This window comes from Cololabis saira, chromosome 3 (genome assembly GCF_033807715.1).
Source record: "Cololabis saira isolate AMF1-May2022 chromosome 3, fColSai1.1, whole genome shotgun sequence".
In the NCBI taxonomy this organism is placed as follows: Eukaryota; Metazoa; Chordata; class Actinopteri; order Beloniformes; family Belonidae; genus Cololabis; species Cololabis saira.
In genome coordinates, this window is record NC_084589.1 from 25,113,711 (window position 1) to 25,131,010 (window position 17,300).

General features: G+C 45.2%; 1 protein-coding gene across 3 annotated transcripts in view; it reads right to left on the reverse strand.

The window, feature by feature from the left end:
• Positions 1 to 1,659: 1,659 nt before the first annotated feature.
• foxp3b (forkhead box P3b) overlaps positions 1,660 to 17,300 on the reverse strand; it is a 28,833-nt gene continuing 13,192 nt past the window's right edge. The window contains exons 3-11 of one of the 3 annotated variants that reach the window (XM_061718360.1): positions 13,403 to 13,513; positions 13,138 to 13,321; positions 10,006 to 10,093; positions 9,625 to 9,693; positions 9,045 to 9,198; positions 4,576 to 4,652; positions 4,248 to 4,349; positions 2,363 to 2,484; positions 1,660 to 2,293 (exon numbers count right to left, since the gene is read on the reverse strand). In XM_061718360.1, coding sequence (XP_061574344.1) covers positions 2,212 to 2,293; positions 2,363 to 2,484; positions 4,248 to 4,349; positions 4,576 to 4,652; positions 9,045 to 9,198; positions 9,625 to 9,693; positions 10,006 to 10,093; positions 13,138 to 13,321; positions 13,403 to 13,513 — 989 coding nt within the window. In that variant the 3' untranslated portion in view covers positions 1,660 to 2,211. Of the gene's footprint in view, positions 2,294 to 2,362; positions 2,485 to 4,247; positions 4,350 to 4,575; positions 4,653 to 9,044; positions 9,199 to 9,624; positions 9,694 to 10,005; positions 10,094 to 13,137; positions 13,322 to 13,402; positions 13,514 to 17,300 lie in introns of those variants that run through there. The other 2 variants (XM_061718362.1, XM_061718361.1) reach the window with 2 other exon arrangements.

Here is a 17,300-nt window from a genome sequence, read left to right on the forward strand (position 1 = left end):
ATGTGCACGCGCTCATATCCAGATTGGAGAAACCTGGGTTGATATACCGAGTTGATAACCACCGTCGTGTGACCGCTTAGCGTGATTGCAATTGTCCGGGTTAGTGAATCTGGATAAGGAAAAGATATCCTGGGTATGTTGAACTTGCTTCGTAGTACAGGCCCCAGGAGTAGAGGAGCTGAAACCAGGACTAGTAGACCTGAAACCAGGACGTAACTGACGTTTGCAGCAACGTAACTGACGTGGCTCCCCTTAGCACCCGAGCTGTGGAAAACAAACCTGTTCTCAGCTGGTTCCCAAGTTGAACGAGTTGTGAACCTGTTGATGGAACAGGGGTATGAGTGCAGTCAGGTTCTCCAGCCAGCAGGTGTGGATCGGGTCTGGTTCTGCCCAACTCCTCACTCCTGAGACTCTTTCCAGGATCTCTGCCAGTGTGATGGTGACTGGGAGATTGCTGTTGTCAGCTCTTAGATGCACTACCCATGGAGCATTGGTGTTCTCTGGTTTCATGTGTTTTGAGCGATCAGTTCAATCTAGAGCGGTTCAGAGCTAAATTTGTGTTTAATGAAGTTACTGCACGCATATTACTGTGTAACGCCGGCAACTACCGGCATTATTGCTGTTTGTTTATTTTGTGGCGCCTTTTTTAGCCAGTTATTCACAGTTTAAATGCTGTGTTTTGCCATCCCGTCTGATTGCACGTGGTGACAAGGGCGCAGCCATCTTTAAATGCGTTGCTGCCCACGTGCAGTGCAGTGCTGTGTCTGGAGACACAGATGGTCAGAAGTTTTGTATCACGTGTTTACTGTTTTGATTTATTTTCCTTATGCAGTTAAGTTTTATTCTTGTTTTTCATTACGGTTAGTGTTTTGTGTTTTTACTGTAGTTTGCCGTCAGGGTATATTTGGGGTGTCGCTTTTACCATCTGCTTGACACCTGTATGTAAATAAATCCTGATTGATTTTAATGAGAGAAGTTGTTTTGTGTTGTTGTTTTTAGACAGAGCTGGTGCCAAACTGGTAATTGCCTTCAACGGTTATTCTGTAGTGATAATAGTAAAATGTACTACTGTGCAGAATAATATCTATTTTTGAGACTGATTTGCTGCTACAGTTATAATTTTCCTGGTTAAGGCTCAGGTGGTGCCCCTGCAAGAATTAAGTCATTTTGATAATTCAATTTGATAAGTAATCTACCTTATTAATTATTAATAATTGTTGAATACAATTATTAATAAATCTTGATAACTGAACAGCGCAACCGCTGTGGTACAACAGTAGGTAGTAGGTATGGTACATATACGTATATGTACGTATGTATGTATGTATATATATATATATATATATATTTACTTCACCAACAGTAGCAGCCCCTGAGATTGTTTTCAGGATACACCATTTAACACCATTTAGCTCTAATTCATGATGAGCCTGATTATAAGACACCCCCCTCTTTTCAAGACTTAGGTTTGAAAAAAGACTTCAATTAAATTTTTATACAGAAAATAATTACAGTACATCTGAAACAAATGATTATAACTATATATTGGAGAGAAAAGGCCAGTTATTTTGCCTCATTCAAATCTGGAAGCTTGCATCATAACTTCTCCTCAGCTGCCGGTTAACCTGCCTTCAACCCACTTTTCTCCAGATTTCCGCTACGTTTCTCTATTTTCTTTTATCTCTTCTCTTATTTTCTTCTCTTTTCTTTCTTGCCGCTATTTCTATTTTTCTTCTTGGTGACGGGTTGGCTTTGGCCTGGGGAGTTAAGTTCAGCATTTAAAGATATCTGGCACCATCTAGCGTTGTGAAGGGGTATAATGTCTAGACCCCGAATGGAAGACGACCCCCACTTTTTCAATCTTATTTCAATGCAAAAAACACCGTCTTATATTCGGGCCAAAACGGTAAGTGACTTTAGAAATGAAGACAGAATGAGAGGCTTCTTCTATAAGCTTGGTCACTTTAACATGAAAAAACATCAACATTTCAGTTTCATTTTCAATTTTGCAAACATAAATGAACAAAAGAAAAACACAAAAACATGAGATATGGAACATCAGGAGCTCCGGGATGTGCTGGTTCTCTCGGTGCTGCCCCCTGCTGGTTCTCTCAGTGCTGCCCCCTGCTGGTTCTCTCAGTGCTGCCCCCTGCTGGTTCTCTCAGTGCTGCCCCCTGCTGGTTCTCTCAGTGCTGCCCCCTGCTGGTTCTCTCAGTGCTGCCCCCTGCTGGTTCTCTCCAGATCCTCAGGGCCGTACTGGGAGAAGGATGTGACCCACTTGACCGGACAGTCCCTGAAAGCACCAAAGAGGTCAGCGTCTGGCGGGCGCCACGGCGACGGGAGGTGTGGTGAGGTGTGGTACCTGTGGTACTTCTGGCCCCGCCTCCTCTGGTACTCCCGTTCATCTACCGTCCAAACAGCCCCCTTCCCTCCTTCCACCCGGATGAAACACTTATGGAGGCTCAGGTTGTGACGCACTGCATTCTGGGAAAATGTTACAGGTTCAGGAAGGAATGTTCTACGGAGGGTGTTCATACAATAGCAACAGAAGTAAGTGAACCCATTAACGAAGAAGTTAGCGAAGCTCTGTTGACTCCTGGGAAAGTGTAACATCTTTTAGGAGTTTTAATTTGTATTAAATATAATTTTTTCATCCTATTGTATAGTTTGTTCTTTTATTATATAAAGGTGCTGTGTAGCTGGAACTGTAAATAGTTGAGTGTGTTTTGAGTATTTTTATTTTATTTTTAAAATATTTTGCATGCTGCACTTATTTACGAGACGTATATTTCTATCATATATTTCATACTTTGTACTGCTATTGTAAAAATCTGAATTTCCCCAATTTTGGGACGATAAGGAATATTTTACCTTGAAATCCAGTCAGATTTATGTAGCACATATTGGTTCTGGTTCTAGTTCTGGTTCTTGGCCAGGGCTGAATTTGGAACTGGGCTTTCTGTTTCCACTGACAAAGAACTGGCTCTGGTCCAGGAGAACCGGTTCCAAGGTAGCACCAGTTCTTTGCTGGGGCAGAAAAACCGGTTCCAGAGCAGATACCTAGTTGTTGCTGCAACTTTCACGCAAACGCAGCGACGTAACTGACGTTTGCAGAGACGTAACTGACGTTTGCAGAGACGTAACTGACGTTTGCAGAGACGACGTTTGCAGAGACGACGTTTGCAGAGACGTAACTGACGTTTGCAGGGATGTAACGGACGTGGCTCCCCTTAGCACCCGAGCTGTGGAAAAACAAACCGGTTCTCAGCTAGTTCCTAGTCGAACGAGTTGTGAACCAGAACCAGCCCTGGAACTGGTTTGGTGGAAAAGGGGTTTGGCTCCAGACCTTCAAACCAGCCCCCTGTTCACCCCTGTCTGGACTTTATTTAGGGCCTGAGCACTGACAGTGCGAAGGCCCTATTGTATCTGTAGGAATTTTTCTCGTTTTTTTTCCTTCTTCCAATGAAATGAGGGCCCTTTTGCCCCCCTAAACATGCCCCAAAAGTCACCAAATTTTGCATGCAAGCCAGGCCGGGCGAAAAATTTTATATTTAATGGTTTGCATTAATCGGCGTGGCTTATGGCTCAACAGTGCCCCCTAGAAAAAAGCACGCCCCCCCCCTCACCTGATTGGTCCATACAGATAAAACTTTGTGCCTCAAGCCCCACAATACGGTTTGACGTACATCCATTAATGCCGTTAATGCGCCCTGAACCATAACGTGCACCCAGGTGTGTTCATCTGATTGGTCAATATTTGATAGTCCCTATTTTCTGCTATAACTTTTAAATGGTTTGACATAGAGAGTCGTGGGTGGTGTCATCTGACTCGGTTTTGACTCCTTCACCTTAATTGGTGCAAATTAGCCCCGCCCCTTCTTCTGATTGTTCGATATGTGATAGTTCCGATTTTCTGCAATAACTTTTGAATGGTTTGACATAAAGACTTGTGGGTGGTGTCATTGGACTTGGTTTTGAGTCCTTGAACATAATTGCTGCAAATTAGCCCCGCCCCTTCATCTGATTCATCTGATTAAGAATCTACATGCAAGTCATACAAGTGCTTCCACTGCAGCACGCCTGAATGTGCACAAGGGTGCGAGGGCCCGTTCATCGCTTGGGGTCTACTCTGATCGTAACTTGGATGAAGATCAGATTGTACTTTCTGAAACATTAACGCAGAAACCAGCGAACTATCGGGGTTCACAAACTTCTGCTGCTCTAGAGTGAGAGTTGATGGTCCTGACCTTCCAGGTGGCCGTGTTGTGTCTGAAGTAGAAGAACATGGTGGTGAACCAGGTGTAGATCTCATTCAGGGTCCGTTGTTTATCTGGAGACTCCAGGATGGACTGAGAACAGGACAGAGGAACAAAGGAACGGAGGGACAGAGGAAAGGAGGAACGGAGGAACAGAAGAACAGAGGAACGGAGAAACAGGGGAACAGAGGAACAGAGGAACAGAGGAACAGAGAAACAGAGGAACAGAGGAACAGAAACAGAGGAACAGAGGAGAAGTTTTCACACTGCAGGATTCCAGATGCATGCTGGGATTTGTGACCTGGCAGCTGTCTCTCACCCATCTGATGAGGTAGGCGTAGGTGTACGGAGGCCGGATGTTGTTGTATTTGTAGCATTCGATACTGGGGACCAAATCTGGAAGACAACCACAGGTCAGTCACCTGACAGGAAGTCATGTGATGCTTTTACAACGTTGTTGTTTTGGTGCAAAAACAAAATACCATCTTCTGAAGGCAGAGGCTCAAATACAACCTCAGACTAGCATAAAACTTGTTCAGTCAGTTATTTCTACAAACTAAATCAGTCATTTGGACGATCACCATGGCAGCAGGACAACCCCTGATCATCACCGCTCCACCGCCGTGCTTTAGCGTTGGTGAGAGGATTTTGAAGAGGGGTGTTGGTACATTTAGTCAGACGAAGGTCACTGAGGGTTTTCAGGAGAAGAAAACTGCTTTTATGAGATCTAAATGTCGCCGTGGGCCCGTGGCAATGCGGTGTCGGCTGGACTGTTGCCTCAGAACGAGTTTCTATTGGACGGCCAGGTCAGGGGTGTCTGTGGGAGGGGCCATCTTTACATCGCTAGTCTGTGGAGGGGGGGGCTCTGACACGCCAGTGGTGCTAGCGTTAGCAGCGTTAGCAGCTGGTCACTGGAGCGTTGCTTCACGATGTGCTCGACCAGCTGGTGGGTTGGTATCTGCTGGTTCTTGGTGTGTTCAGGTCTCATCTCCAGCTATATCAGTCTAACCATTGTGATCCTTAGGGATGAGTCTCGGGACCACATATGCTTTTAAATATTAATGTGTTTTATTTAGGTATTCTAGAAATAAAGCAAGGTATCTTCCTGATTACTGAATGTGTAGCATTTGTACATCCTAATTAGGGCTGTCAGTTTAGTGCGTCAATTTGATTAATTAATTACACTGCTTATTAACGCGTTATGAAAATTAATGCAATTAATTACAAGTGGAGGGTCCAGCCCCCAAGGAGCTGGTTCCAGAGCCCAAGCTATGTGCGGAGGTGAGCCCGACTATCTCTAGCCGGTATCTCTCAACCTCACGCACAAGCTCCGGCTCCTTCCCCCCCAGCGAGGTGACATTCCATGTCCCCACTGTGAGGGTTTTAGTCCAGGGATTGGGTCGTCGAGGCACCCCGCCACGACTGCTACCCAGTCCACATGGCACCGGCTTGTCATGGACCTTCCTGCGGGTGGTGGGCCTACAGGAAGGCGGACCCACTTTCGGGCTGAGCCCAGCCGGGTCCCACGGGCAAAGACCCGGCCACCAGGCGCTCGCCAACGAGCCCCAACCCCAGGCCTGGCTCCAGGGCGGGGCCCCGGTGACGCCGATCCGGGCGACGTAACTGTCCTTGATGTTTTCTTCTTCATAGCAAGCTTGTGAAGCACCAGCACCTCCAAGACCGAGGCCATGGTTCTCCACCGGGAAAGGGTGGGGTGCCTTCTCCGGGTGGGTGGAGAAGTCCTGCCTCAGGTGGAGGAGTTAAAGTATCTCGGGGTCTTGTTCACGAGTGAGGGAACGATGGAGCGGGAGATTGACAGACGGATCGGTGCAGCGTCCGCAGTTATGCGGTTGATGTACCGGGCCGTCGTGGTGAAGAAGGAGCTGAGTCGAAAGGCGAAGCTCTCGATTTACCGGTCAATCTACGCACCTACCCTCACCTATGGTCATGAACTTTGGGTAGTGACCGAAAGGACAAGATCGCGGATACAAGCGGCCGAGATGAGTTTGCTCCGCAGGGTGGCTGGACGCTCCCTTAGAGATAGGGTGAGGAGTTCGGTCACCCGGGAGGAGCTCGGAGTCGAGCCGCTACTCCTTCACATTGAGAGGAGTCAGCTGAGGTGGCTTGGGCATCTGTACCGGATCCTCCTGGACGCCTCCCTAGGGAGGTGTTCCAGGCATGTCCCACCGGGAGGAGACCCCGGGGAAGACCCAGGACACGCTGGAGAGACTATGTCTCTCGGCTGGCCTGGGAACGCCTCGGACTCCCCTCGGAGGAGCTGGAGGAAGTGTCTGGGGTGAAGGAAGTCTGGGCATCTCTGCTGAGGCTGCTGTCCCTGCGACACGGGAACGGATAAGTGGCGGACGATGGATGGATGGATGGATGGATAATTACAAGTGGCAAAATGCGCGAGCATTTGAAATTTGGCCCATTGAGGGACCCGTAGGCCACTACTTCCCACCTGCTGCTAGTCAAACTAACAAAGCAGGGTGACAAACCTGGACGAGATTCAGGGGAGCGAGGCCATCTAATCTTTGCTGGGGCCTTTGAACGGAAAGTTTATGTACAAAAAGAAAGAAGACGGGACTATCAACAAGATATTTGATTTGCGGAGAATTTTCCTATCAGCGGAGCTGCTCCAGCCTGAATTATCATTTAAACGCTAAACATGTCCGGACAAGTTCCACTGTAAACATTACAGGTACTAGCGCAAGCGGGAGCTCACTTCACCAACCCACGCTTGCCGTTGATCTGGGAAACGAAGGAGCAAAGCCACGACAGGAAAACTGACAAACTCAATCGCAAAGTGGGTTGCTGCTGATTGTGACTAAGTCGTATAATTTTGAATTGAGAGTCTGCTTAAGTGCCTATTTGAGACTCAGCCTTATTTTATTTCTGAATTTTATTTATTTAACTGTATTTGCGCATTTTTGAATAATGCACCTGGCCTGATGTGCTTGAGCTTTTTCTTTTGAATTTAATTTATGAAACACACTTCACCAATAAAAATGTGGATTTCAAATCTTATCTTCTTAGGGCCCGATTTACTAAAGGTTTGCGTGTGTTAAAACCTGTGCAAACTTGACAGCACCCGCAAACCAAAGTGCCAGCTGATCTACTAACAGCGTGCAAAGAGGATTGCGTCTCTGAAATGCGCTAAATTGCACACGCAATTCATTTAGTACTTTTGCCCTGATGAATATTCAATATGGGGCGTAACCGCCAGAGAGCGCTAAATACTGGGAGGGGAAGATGCAAATTGCTCCATTTACCACCCGCAATGAGATTTACCAAGCCTGAAAGTAATTGCGCGTATTGTGATTGCGTCTGTATTTAATACGTTCGAAAGGAAGGTGCTAATCTGCTGCTGCTGTTATTGTGGCAAGGAGGCGACATCCAAAATCAAAGAATACGCAGAGAGAGAGTCTTTATTCTGCTGCATGCTATTTTAAAAATGGTTGCACAAGTTTTATTAAAGGCCACTTTTTCTTTAGTTCTCCGCCTTATACTATCTTCGTTTAATGTGCCCCCCTCCACTCGCCCACAAGCAGGCCAAGCCTTTGTACCAAAACTTTGTATTTTATTGATTACTTATCTTATTAAACGTGAAATCATCCTTCGTAAATTACATTTAATTAAAAACCGTGCTTATTAATCACAAAACACAGGTTAAACATCATGACCAAATCCGCTCCGACCCGCTGTGTCAGGATCAGCGCAGAGACTGCAGCTTCGCCTGAATTATGGTTCTGCGTTAAATCGACGGCCATATGGTCCCGTCTGTCACACATTTACTGTCAGTGTTTGCTATATAATATATAATATTTGCAATATACTGTGGACATCTGAATAAAAACTTAACTCATAAATAGATTGAATCAAAGCGCTCTCCAGCTCTGTGTCTGATTTGTCTTTTTCTCCTCAGATCATGCCGAGCACCGCCGGGTTACGTAAACCCGACCAATTAAATATTAAAATCAAATTCAATCCTGTGGCCCGTTTTTCTATTTCGTATTTTTGATCTGTGCCTAAAATTGAAATATGAAAAACCAGACGTTTTTCCGTTTTTTGTGTTACCAACTGCATTTATTCTATCGCAGGTTTTCTCCGATATTGCGTTTCTTTTGGTAATGTTTAAATGTATTTGCTGTAGTTCATTAATGTGTTTATTTGCCTCTTCCACTAATATCTCTAACTCCAACTCGTCAAATTTCATTTTGCGCTTGTGACTTGTGACTGTGCATTCCATCCACTCTCCATGGCGCAGATCTACGCTCGCAAACCGTAAGACACGCAACAGCTCATTTAAATACTGCTGTTTGCACCTGTTATCAATTGCGCACGCAATCTTAGTTGATCACCCGCAAACCACACGCAAACCACACGCAAACCACACGCGCAAACTTTTTCAGTGCACACGCAATTTAGTACTCTTTATTTAGGATCTTAGTAAATCGGGCCCTTAGTGTATTCAATTGATTAGTCATGCACTGCAATTTTGTGTCCTAGAATTCAAATTCTTTATTTGGGGACCTTTTGCAGATATGAGATTAAAATGTGATTAATTAGATTAATTAATTATAAATCCTGTAATTAATTAGATACATTTTTTTTAATCGCCTGAACGCCTTTAATCGCACTAATTATAGTGCGCACTAATCATAATATAATTGAAATGATGGTGCACAGGGGGTCCCCCTGTGTCCCCCTGTGACCATCACTGAGGATGATTCTAGATATGTAGCTGGTTATCTTATAATCGTCTGTTGGTTCCTGGTTCCTGTTTACCTGGCAGCAGGTGGGCGGAGCCAGCGGCTGCATAGTGGTGCTGGGAGAGCTGCTCCAGGTGCTTCAGGCTCCACGGTTCGACCCGGTCGTCCTCCAGGAGCTCAGCCGGTGGCAGCAGCAGAGGAAGGGGGTACGGCCAATCAGAAGCCGTCTTCTGCAGAAACAAGAGGGAAAGATATCAGCAGTGGAGTTAGAGAAGCAACAGTTTCTGCACACATCAGTGTGGAAAAGGGACCAGGTTCTCTGGAACCAGGACCTCTGGAACCAGGTCCTCTGGAACCAGGTCCTCTGGAACCAGGTCCTCTGGAACCAGGTCCTCTGGAACCAGGTCCTCTAGAACCAGGACCTCTGGAACCAGGTCCTCTGGAACCAGGTCCTCCAACGTGGACATGTCTGGTCTCCAAGTCCAGAACCAGGTCTGGAGGAAACCAGCAGAACCACCTCAGACCCACTGAGGAGCACGGCGGTGGAGGGATGCTGGTCTGGGGTTGTTCAGATTAAGTTAACTAATGCAACCAATTAATTTTGTTAACGAATGAATTGAATTGAAAAAGTCAGAAGAAGAAACCAACCAACGTACCAGTTCCGGGTATTTGTGTTCGGAGAGGTGAAGCTGCATTACGATGAGTTTCTGCTTTTCCAGAGCGAGCTGAAAGAAAAAGAACAGGACTAAATTCAGACCAAACCGGGCTTCAGTAGGGGCGCCCAGCAGGACGGCGACATGAGTGTTTTTGTCATTTCTTTTAATTTATTTGGTGAATTTAACAATTTTGATGACTGGGATGCAGAAGAGGAGAGAAAAGAAAATAGCCGAGCGGAGCTGAGCAGACTAGAATATCTCCCGTTACCAAGTAAACTGAGTTATGGCTTGTTAAAAAATATCTGATAATGTACACCTTGAAGGGCATTATCCCTTACTTAACGTATCTGATACACCTGTAGAGATTCCTTTAGTTCCCACCTGACGCTCCATGTACTGAACGATGTCCTGCTGGACCCTCCACTGGGTGAGACTCCTGTCCTCAGGTCTGGGCTCCGGCTGGAGATGCCTGCAAGACAAACCATCAGTTCATCAGGACCAAGGTGACCAGGTGACCAGGTGGCCAGGTGACCAGGTGACCAGGTGACCAGGAGACCAGGTGACCAGACCAGGGGACCAGGTGACCAGACCAGGGGACCAGGTGGCCAGGTGACCAGGAGACCAGGAGACCAGGGGACCAGGAGACCAGGTGACCAGGTGGCCAGGGGACCAGGTGGCCAGGTGACCACTTTTTTCCTCTGTGTAATGTTCCTTTTTATGAGTGCAAACAATAAAACAAAAACAAACCAGGTGGACAGGTGGACAGGTGGGACCTTGATGGTGGGAAAAACATGTTGCTGGCGTTAAAACGTCTCGACTGTGGAACCCTAAACTCCAGATGTTTTTTATTCTCTAAGACCGAGGCTAATGTCTTTTCCTCTTGGCCCCGTGTTGATCTGAGGTTGTATTTGAGCGCCATCAGATTGTTGTGTTTCTGAATCAGTGAAAACAGGACTGTTTTAGGAGCGACTCCGACTCCAACCTAACAGAAGAGTTTCTGCAAACCCGCCCCCAGAAACACGAAGGCCGCAAGGTACGAAACCTCACTGCTTCGGGATTCACCGGCTCATTACAGGCGAGAGGCAGGGGTCCACCTGGACTAGGGATGGGAATCGAGAACCAGTTCTTGTTGAGAACCGGTTCCAAGTGTTTCAATTCCTTGGAATCGTTTGCCTTTTTTGCAAACGATTCCCTTATCAATTCCAGTGGGCGTGAATGACGTCACCACGTCGCATTCGCGCCCAGCAGGAAAACTTGGCGACAAAGCGGCATAAACGCTCGAAAGTTTGGTTACATTTTACCAAAAAGGATGACAACAGTCAGGGTTTGACACTTCCCCCCAGTTTGAGTTTCAGTTCTGTCCCTCCTGTTTCCCATTTGCCCTGATTGTGTCTGCACCTGTGTCTCGTCGTGTCTCGTTATCCCCTGTGTATATCTGGTCTTGTCATTCCTTTGTTGCCTGTCGGTCCGTACTGTTTGTTCCCTCCATGTTTCCCCTGGTTTTTTGGATTCCTGTTTTTGTTGAGTTTAGATCCTGCCAAGCAGTGCTTTTGTTTTTACCAGTTGTGGAATAAATCCTTTTGTTTTTGAGAACTCCTGCCTCCGGCCTCCCTCTCTCTCCTGCGTTTGGGTCCACACCTTACCCCCACACGTGACAACAACAGGGTGACTTGCAATACTTGCAATGCGGACATTTCAACAAAGGGAGGAAACGCTAGCAACATGCAAAAGCTGAAAGCTTTCTGTGTGTGCAGGCGTCCTCCACCCCATCCGAGAGGCTGTTCCACAGCTGGAGACACCATAAATCCAGAAAGATCGCGTATCCTTCCGGAAAAAGCAGATATGCTTATTTTTCTGAAAAAGAATTGTTAATTCCTCATAGTTGATGGTTGCAGAATTGCTCCATTGGACTTGAGTTGATTGTATTTGTCACTGGCTGACGTAGTTTCATTTTCTCAGCTCAGATATCCTTTTAAAAATCGTTTTAAAAAGGAGAATTTTAATTTCTATTAAAAAAATGTTGAACATGTTACTGGACATTCTTGTGTAATTGCCACAGAATAATTTGTTGTATTTAGTTAATTTCTACAGAAGAATATTTATTTTATTATTATTTAATATTTATTCTCAAAACAAATAATTTTTTCTGGGGACTCCCTGCACACCATGGAGGAGCCCAGGGCTAGGGGCCTCTGAACTGTTGACCTCACTTGTATTTTTTTGTTCAAAGATATAAGTTGATGCTAATCGACCTGTTTTTTCTCCTTTTTTCCAAATGAGAATCGATAAGAGAATCGATAAAGAATCGAATCGTTAAACACAATCGAAAATGGAATCGGAATTGGAAAAATCTTATCAATTCCCATCCCTAACCGGGACAGGTAACCAGTCTGTCACAGAGCCACATATACAGACAGACAACCAGGCAGACTAAAACTCACACCTACGGGCAATTTATAATCATCAATTAACCTAGTAGCATGTTTTGGACTGTGGCAGGAAGCCGGAGGGAACCTGGATGAACCCGGAGGAACCCAGAGGAACCAAGAGGAACCCAGAGGGAACCCAGAGGAACCCAGAGGGAACCCAGAGGAACCCAGAGGGAACCCAGAGGGAACCCAGAGGAACCCAGAGAAACCAAGAGGAACCCAGAGGGAATCCGGAGGAACCCACGCTAGTCACGGGGAGAACATGCAAACTCCTCACAGAAAGATGCAATAGCTGTCAAATAAAACAATTAGAAACAGTAAAAGGATGAATCCAGATGTTCTGAACCGAGGACCTGATCCGGCTGTAGATGCTCCTCCAGCTCTCGTCTCCAGACTTTTGCTGCCTATCAACTACTATCCCTGCAATGAGTTAGTGCCTTCACACCAACATGAGCTAATATGATTTCATTCACTTGTTTGTGGTTGTGCAATAATCTCCTTTTGGGTTTACAGTTTGGGAGTTACTTAGGTTCTTTGTTTGATAGTCACCCTTTTGGTCCACTCAGAAGTGAATTATTATTATTATCATAACCTTTATTTAACCAGGAAAAACGTCTTGTTGAGATTAAAAGATAATGAATCGTCAATTAGTAATCCAAGATACCTATATTGTGACACTGTCTCAATTTCAGAACCTTGGACAATAATTGATGGGAGATTCACTGGCTTGGATTTGGCCTTTGAGAATGTCATGAGTTTAGTTTTATCAGCATTTAGAAGAAGCTTCAGGTTAAACAGGGTACACTGCACAGTGTTAAAAGCAAGTTGTATCTTGCCTGGAGTGTCTGGTTTAGGGTAAGCGCAAATAGATAGACAATAAATCACAGTATCGTCTGCATAAAAGTGAAAATTTTTCTCAGCAGCATTTTGATGAAGAAAAACAATATAGACAATAAAAAGGCCCAAGGACTGAGCCCTTAGGCACACCATTTTTAATATTAAGAAGGCTGGAGGTGACAGTGTGTGTGCTGTTGTGAATAAACGTGGGTTTGGTTGGTGATGGAGAGGTGAGTGAGGCAGTCACCCGTCGTGGAGCCGGGCCTCCCCTGAAGCCTGCTGCCGGTCGTCTCCTCTGGGGGGACCGGGTCCTGTTCTGGGGGGACCGGGTCCTGGTCTGGGGCCCCTGTTGGGCAAGGAGGACTGAGGGAGGAGACCTGAGTCCAGCTCCTCTTTACAGACCGGGGGGGCAGCACTGGTCTCTGGAAGCACTGAGAGGAAAACATCATGGAACCAACAGACGGACGATGGTATCAGAAATACAACGGTGTTATCAGCAAACATCAACACACGGGGATGTGGATGTGTTTGTACCGTGACGGAGCTTGAAGGCCGCCTGGGAGACCTGGCGCAGCACCGAAGGCCTCTTTTGCTTGTGCCTCGAATCCTCCATCCTGCTGCACCTGAACAGAAACACAGCGTTGACCTCTCTGTCCCACAACCTACCCTGATACTCCGTCCTGTTAGCTCTGCTAACGTCAGCCACGTTCATGCTAACTGGTTCATTCAACTCTTCTTAAGTTCGTACCAACATCACCAACATCATCCTCAAGGGTCTGAACTAGTGATGTGTGGATCAATACTGAGATATCGATACTTACCAGATCGGTAGATAAGATAAGATAAGATAAGATAAGATAAGATAAGATAAGATAAGATTTTCCTTTATTTCTCCCTCATTTGGGAAATTCGTTTTGTGCAGCAGCAGTAAATTTAGCACACACATGCAGGGAAAGGGTAAAAAAAGTAAAAAAATATATATATAATTACTAAATATAAACAGTATATACATTGGAATGAAAAATAAAAAGTAGTGCAGTATGGGAAAGAAAGAAAAACAGTGCAAAAAAAGCAGAAAGCCCTATTGTATCTGCAGGAATTTTCCTTCTTTTTCTTTTTTCTTTTTCCGACGAAATGAGGGCCTTTTTGCCCCCTAAATGTGCCCCAAAAGTCACCAAATTCTGCACGCAAGCCAGGCCTGGAGAAATATTTGATATTTAATGGTTTGCATTAATGGGCGTGGCTTATGGCTCAACAGTGCCCCCTAGAAAAACTTTGTGCCTCAAGCCCCACAATACGATTTGACGTACATGCACGAAAATCAGTACACACCTGTATCATGTCGCAACTTAAAGAAAAGTCTCTTGGCACCATGGCCGAAACCGAACAGGAAGTTGGCCATTTTCAATTAATCGTGTAATTTTGCCCCAATTTATGCCATTCCTTCGGCAGTTAATACAGCCCGAACCGTAACGTGCACCCAGGTGTGTTATACATCAAAATGTGCGTCTCCATCCTGCGACGACGTGCATTACTTTTCTCAGTCAAAAGTGTTACCGTGGCGATGCTAGACGCAAAAAAGCGCGCCCCCCCTTCATCTGGTTGGTCCATATTGAGTACTTGACCTTCATTGGCATGAATTAGCCCCGCCCCTTCTTCTGATGGTCAAAATTTGATAGTCCCTATTTTCTGCTATAACTTTTGAATTGTTTGACATAGAGAGTCGTGGGTGGTGTCATCGGACTCGGTTTTGACTCCTTCACCTTAATTGGTGCAAATTAGCCCCGCCCCTTCTTTTTATTGGTCGATATGTGATAGTTCCGATTTTCTGCAATAACTTTTGAATGGTTTGACATAAAGACTCGTGGGTGGTGTCATCCGACTCAGTTTTGAGTCTTGAACATAATTGCTGCACATTAGCCCCGCCCCTTCATCTGATTGGTCGATATCTGATAGTTCCTAGCTTCCACTGCAGCACGCCTGAACGTGCACAAGGGTGCGAGGGCCCGTTCATCGCTGCTTGCAGCTTTAATTATTATTATTATTATTATTATTTATTGTGTATATCATTAACAGGAATATGTTGGAACGTAACTAAACTATTTAGATTCTGTCTAAATGACACACTGCTAGTAGGAACTACTTTTGATCATTTTTATAGTAGTTCTTATTAGGGCTGGGCGATTATACGATCTCGATTTGTGATCGCGATCAAATTAAGCTTGATCACGGTGATCAGCTGTGGGTCTACTTTCTCGATCACGTGCAAAACATGCTGCAGCAAAGTGCACGACAACCAATCACAACCCGCTTTCCTGGCACCGCGCTGTCTGCATTAATTGATCATGCATGACATGCCGCGGCAAGTTGCATGACCATAGGCAGTAAAGTAGTCACATCTGCCTCCCCTGCACTGGTGGGAGCAAGCGTGACCAGAGAGAATAAAACTACAAGACAACAACCGCAGGCTAGCGTTAGCTTAGCTTCGAGCCGACCGGGACTCACGGTTAGCGGTTATTTATTTATTTATTTCGCCGGACAACTTCTTCCGAGCGTACAGGAGGAGGGTGTGATGGATTCACAAACTGCCCTTCGTGATGGATGTATTGTGTATTCGAACCGCACTCATTAAAGTTGTGATTCGCTCTGCTTGTACCACAAATTACTCATCACCGCCGACTTCAGAAACTCCGCGGCCCCGACATGGGTGTGTGCGTGCGTGCGTGCGTGCGTGTGTGCGCGCTCAGCGGAGTGAATGTGTCGGAGCGCGGAGGCAACAAGCAGAGCTCACCAGATGACGCCGTAGGCTCTGCGTTGGTGTAACGCGGGACCATAAATCAGCCTTAAGTCCCTTTAGGCTAATACTGTGAGAAATAACCTCTCATAATAGCGGCACTACAGTTAATAAATGTAATAAAACTGCCGTTTCTGCTGGCTACTGAGTCCTGTAAGTGGCGAGTGAGTTTTAACTCCTTAATTACCAACCAGCGTCAGAGTCACGCACAGTAAACAAACAGTGATGTTAGAGAGCCACCTGTTGGTCAATTTAAGCAACCGCATCGCCAGCTGCTTGACAGTGGCTCAAATGATATTAGTTTACTGTTTTTGTTTTTAATAATGTCATTGCAATTTTATCTATGCAATTGTGAAAAAAATGGCAAAATAAATGAAAAACTGTGAACAACCGCATACCGTAGGCTATTCAGTACTCAGTATTCAGCCAAGTCTTTAAATTTTATTCCGCTTCAGTTTCGGCCTCAAATTTTCATTTTGGTGCATCCCTAGTTTTTTCGGTGGGTACCACTGGTAGCATTCTGGATTCTTGTTAAAACATGCTATTTGCTTTATTTGTTAATAAAAAAACAACTAATCTCTGGTTTCTTTCTATTTTATTCCAGAAGGGAGGGGGGATCTTCTGATTTAAAAAAAATTGTGATTAAAAATCGAGATCGTTCAATATGGGAAAAAAAATCGTGATCACTTTTTTTGCCATATCGCCCAGCCCTAGTTCTTATTATTGTTGTTGTAACAGCTCGGCTGAATTGTGAATGAGGACGATACCTCAGTAAACTTCTGACTTTAAAATAAATGCCATGGTTGTACCCCCCACAGTTTCAGGGACAGATAATGGTTTGTTTGTTTGTCTGTTTGTTTTCTCTCTTGCAGATTCCAAAGGCTTGTGGCCTGTTGTGTTTTTTTTCCTGTTTCTCTCATTTCAGACTTGCAGAAAATTATTATTTTTTATTTCACCTTTATTTAACCAGATAAAAGACCCATTGAGATCAAGACCTCTTTTACAAGGGTGACCTGGCCAAGGAAGGCAGCAGCACATGTCCACAAATAACACACAAATAACAGCAATCAAAAAATAAACATTAAAATGAGAGTGCAAACTGTTTCAGCAAATAAAGTGCAGTAGTGGTGACTTCAGTAACATGCAGGAAAAACAACAACTTCAGTAATAATTTAAAAATACGGGCACATGTAGTTTAAAAACACAAGCGCTGCCGAAAGGATTCTCGTTGTCGGTCTTTTAGAATAGAGCGAAAGGCTTCAAGTGAAATAAGTTCAGGCATTTTCAATTTCAGCCACCCCCCATCCCCCTTATATATATGTTTTAAAAAAATAAAATAAAAGATACAATAGGGCCTTTGCACTGTAAGTGCTCGGGCCCTAATAAAACAAAAACAAAAGCTTCATACAATAATGAGAAAACTGGTTTATAGGCTTCTGGTGTCATGGTTGGTCCTCCAGCCTTCAGTGGTTTTCCATTCCGCTCACTCCATCTGCCAGCCACGCCCACCTCGTCACCCACTCCCTTCACCTGCTCTCCCAGCTGCAGCCCCTCAGCAATCAGGACAGCATAAAAGCTCCTCTCTCCTGCACTCTCCCTGCCAGATCGTCACTCTA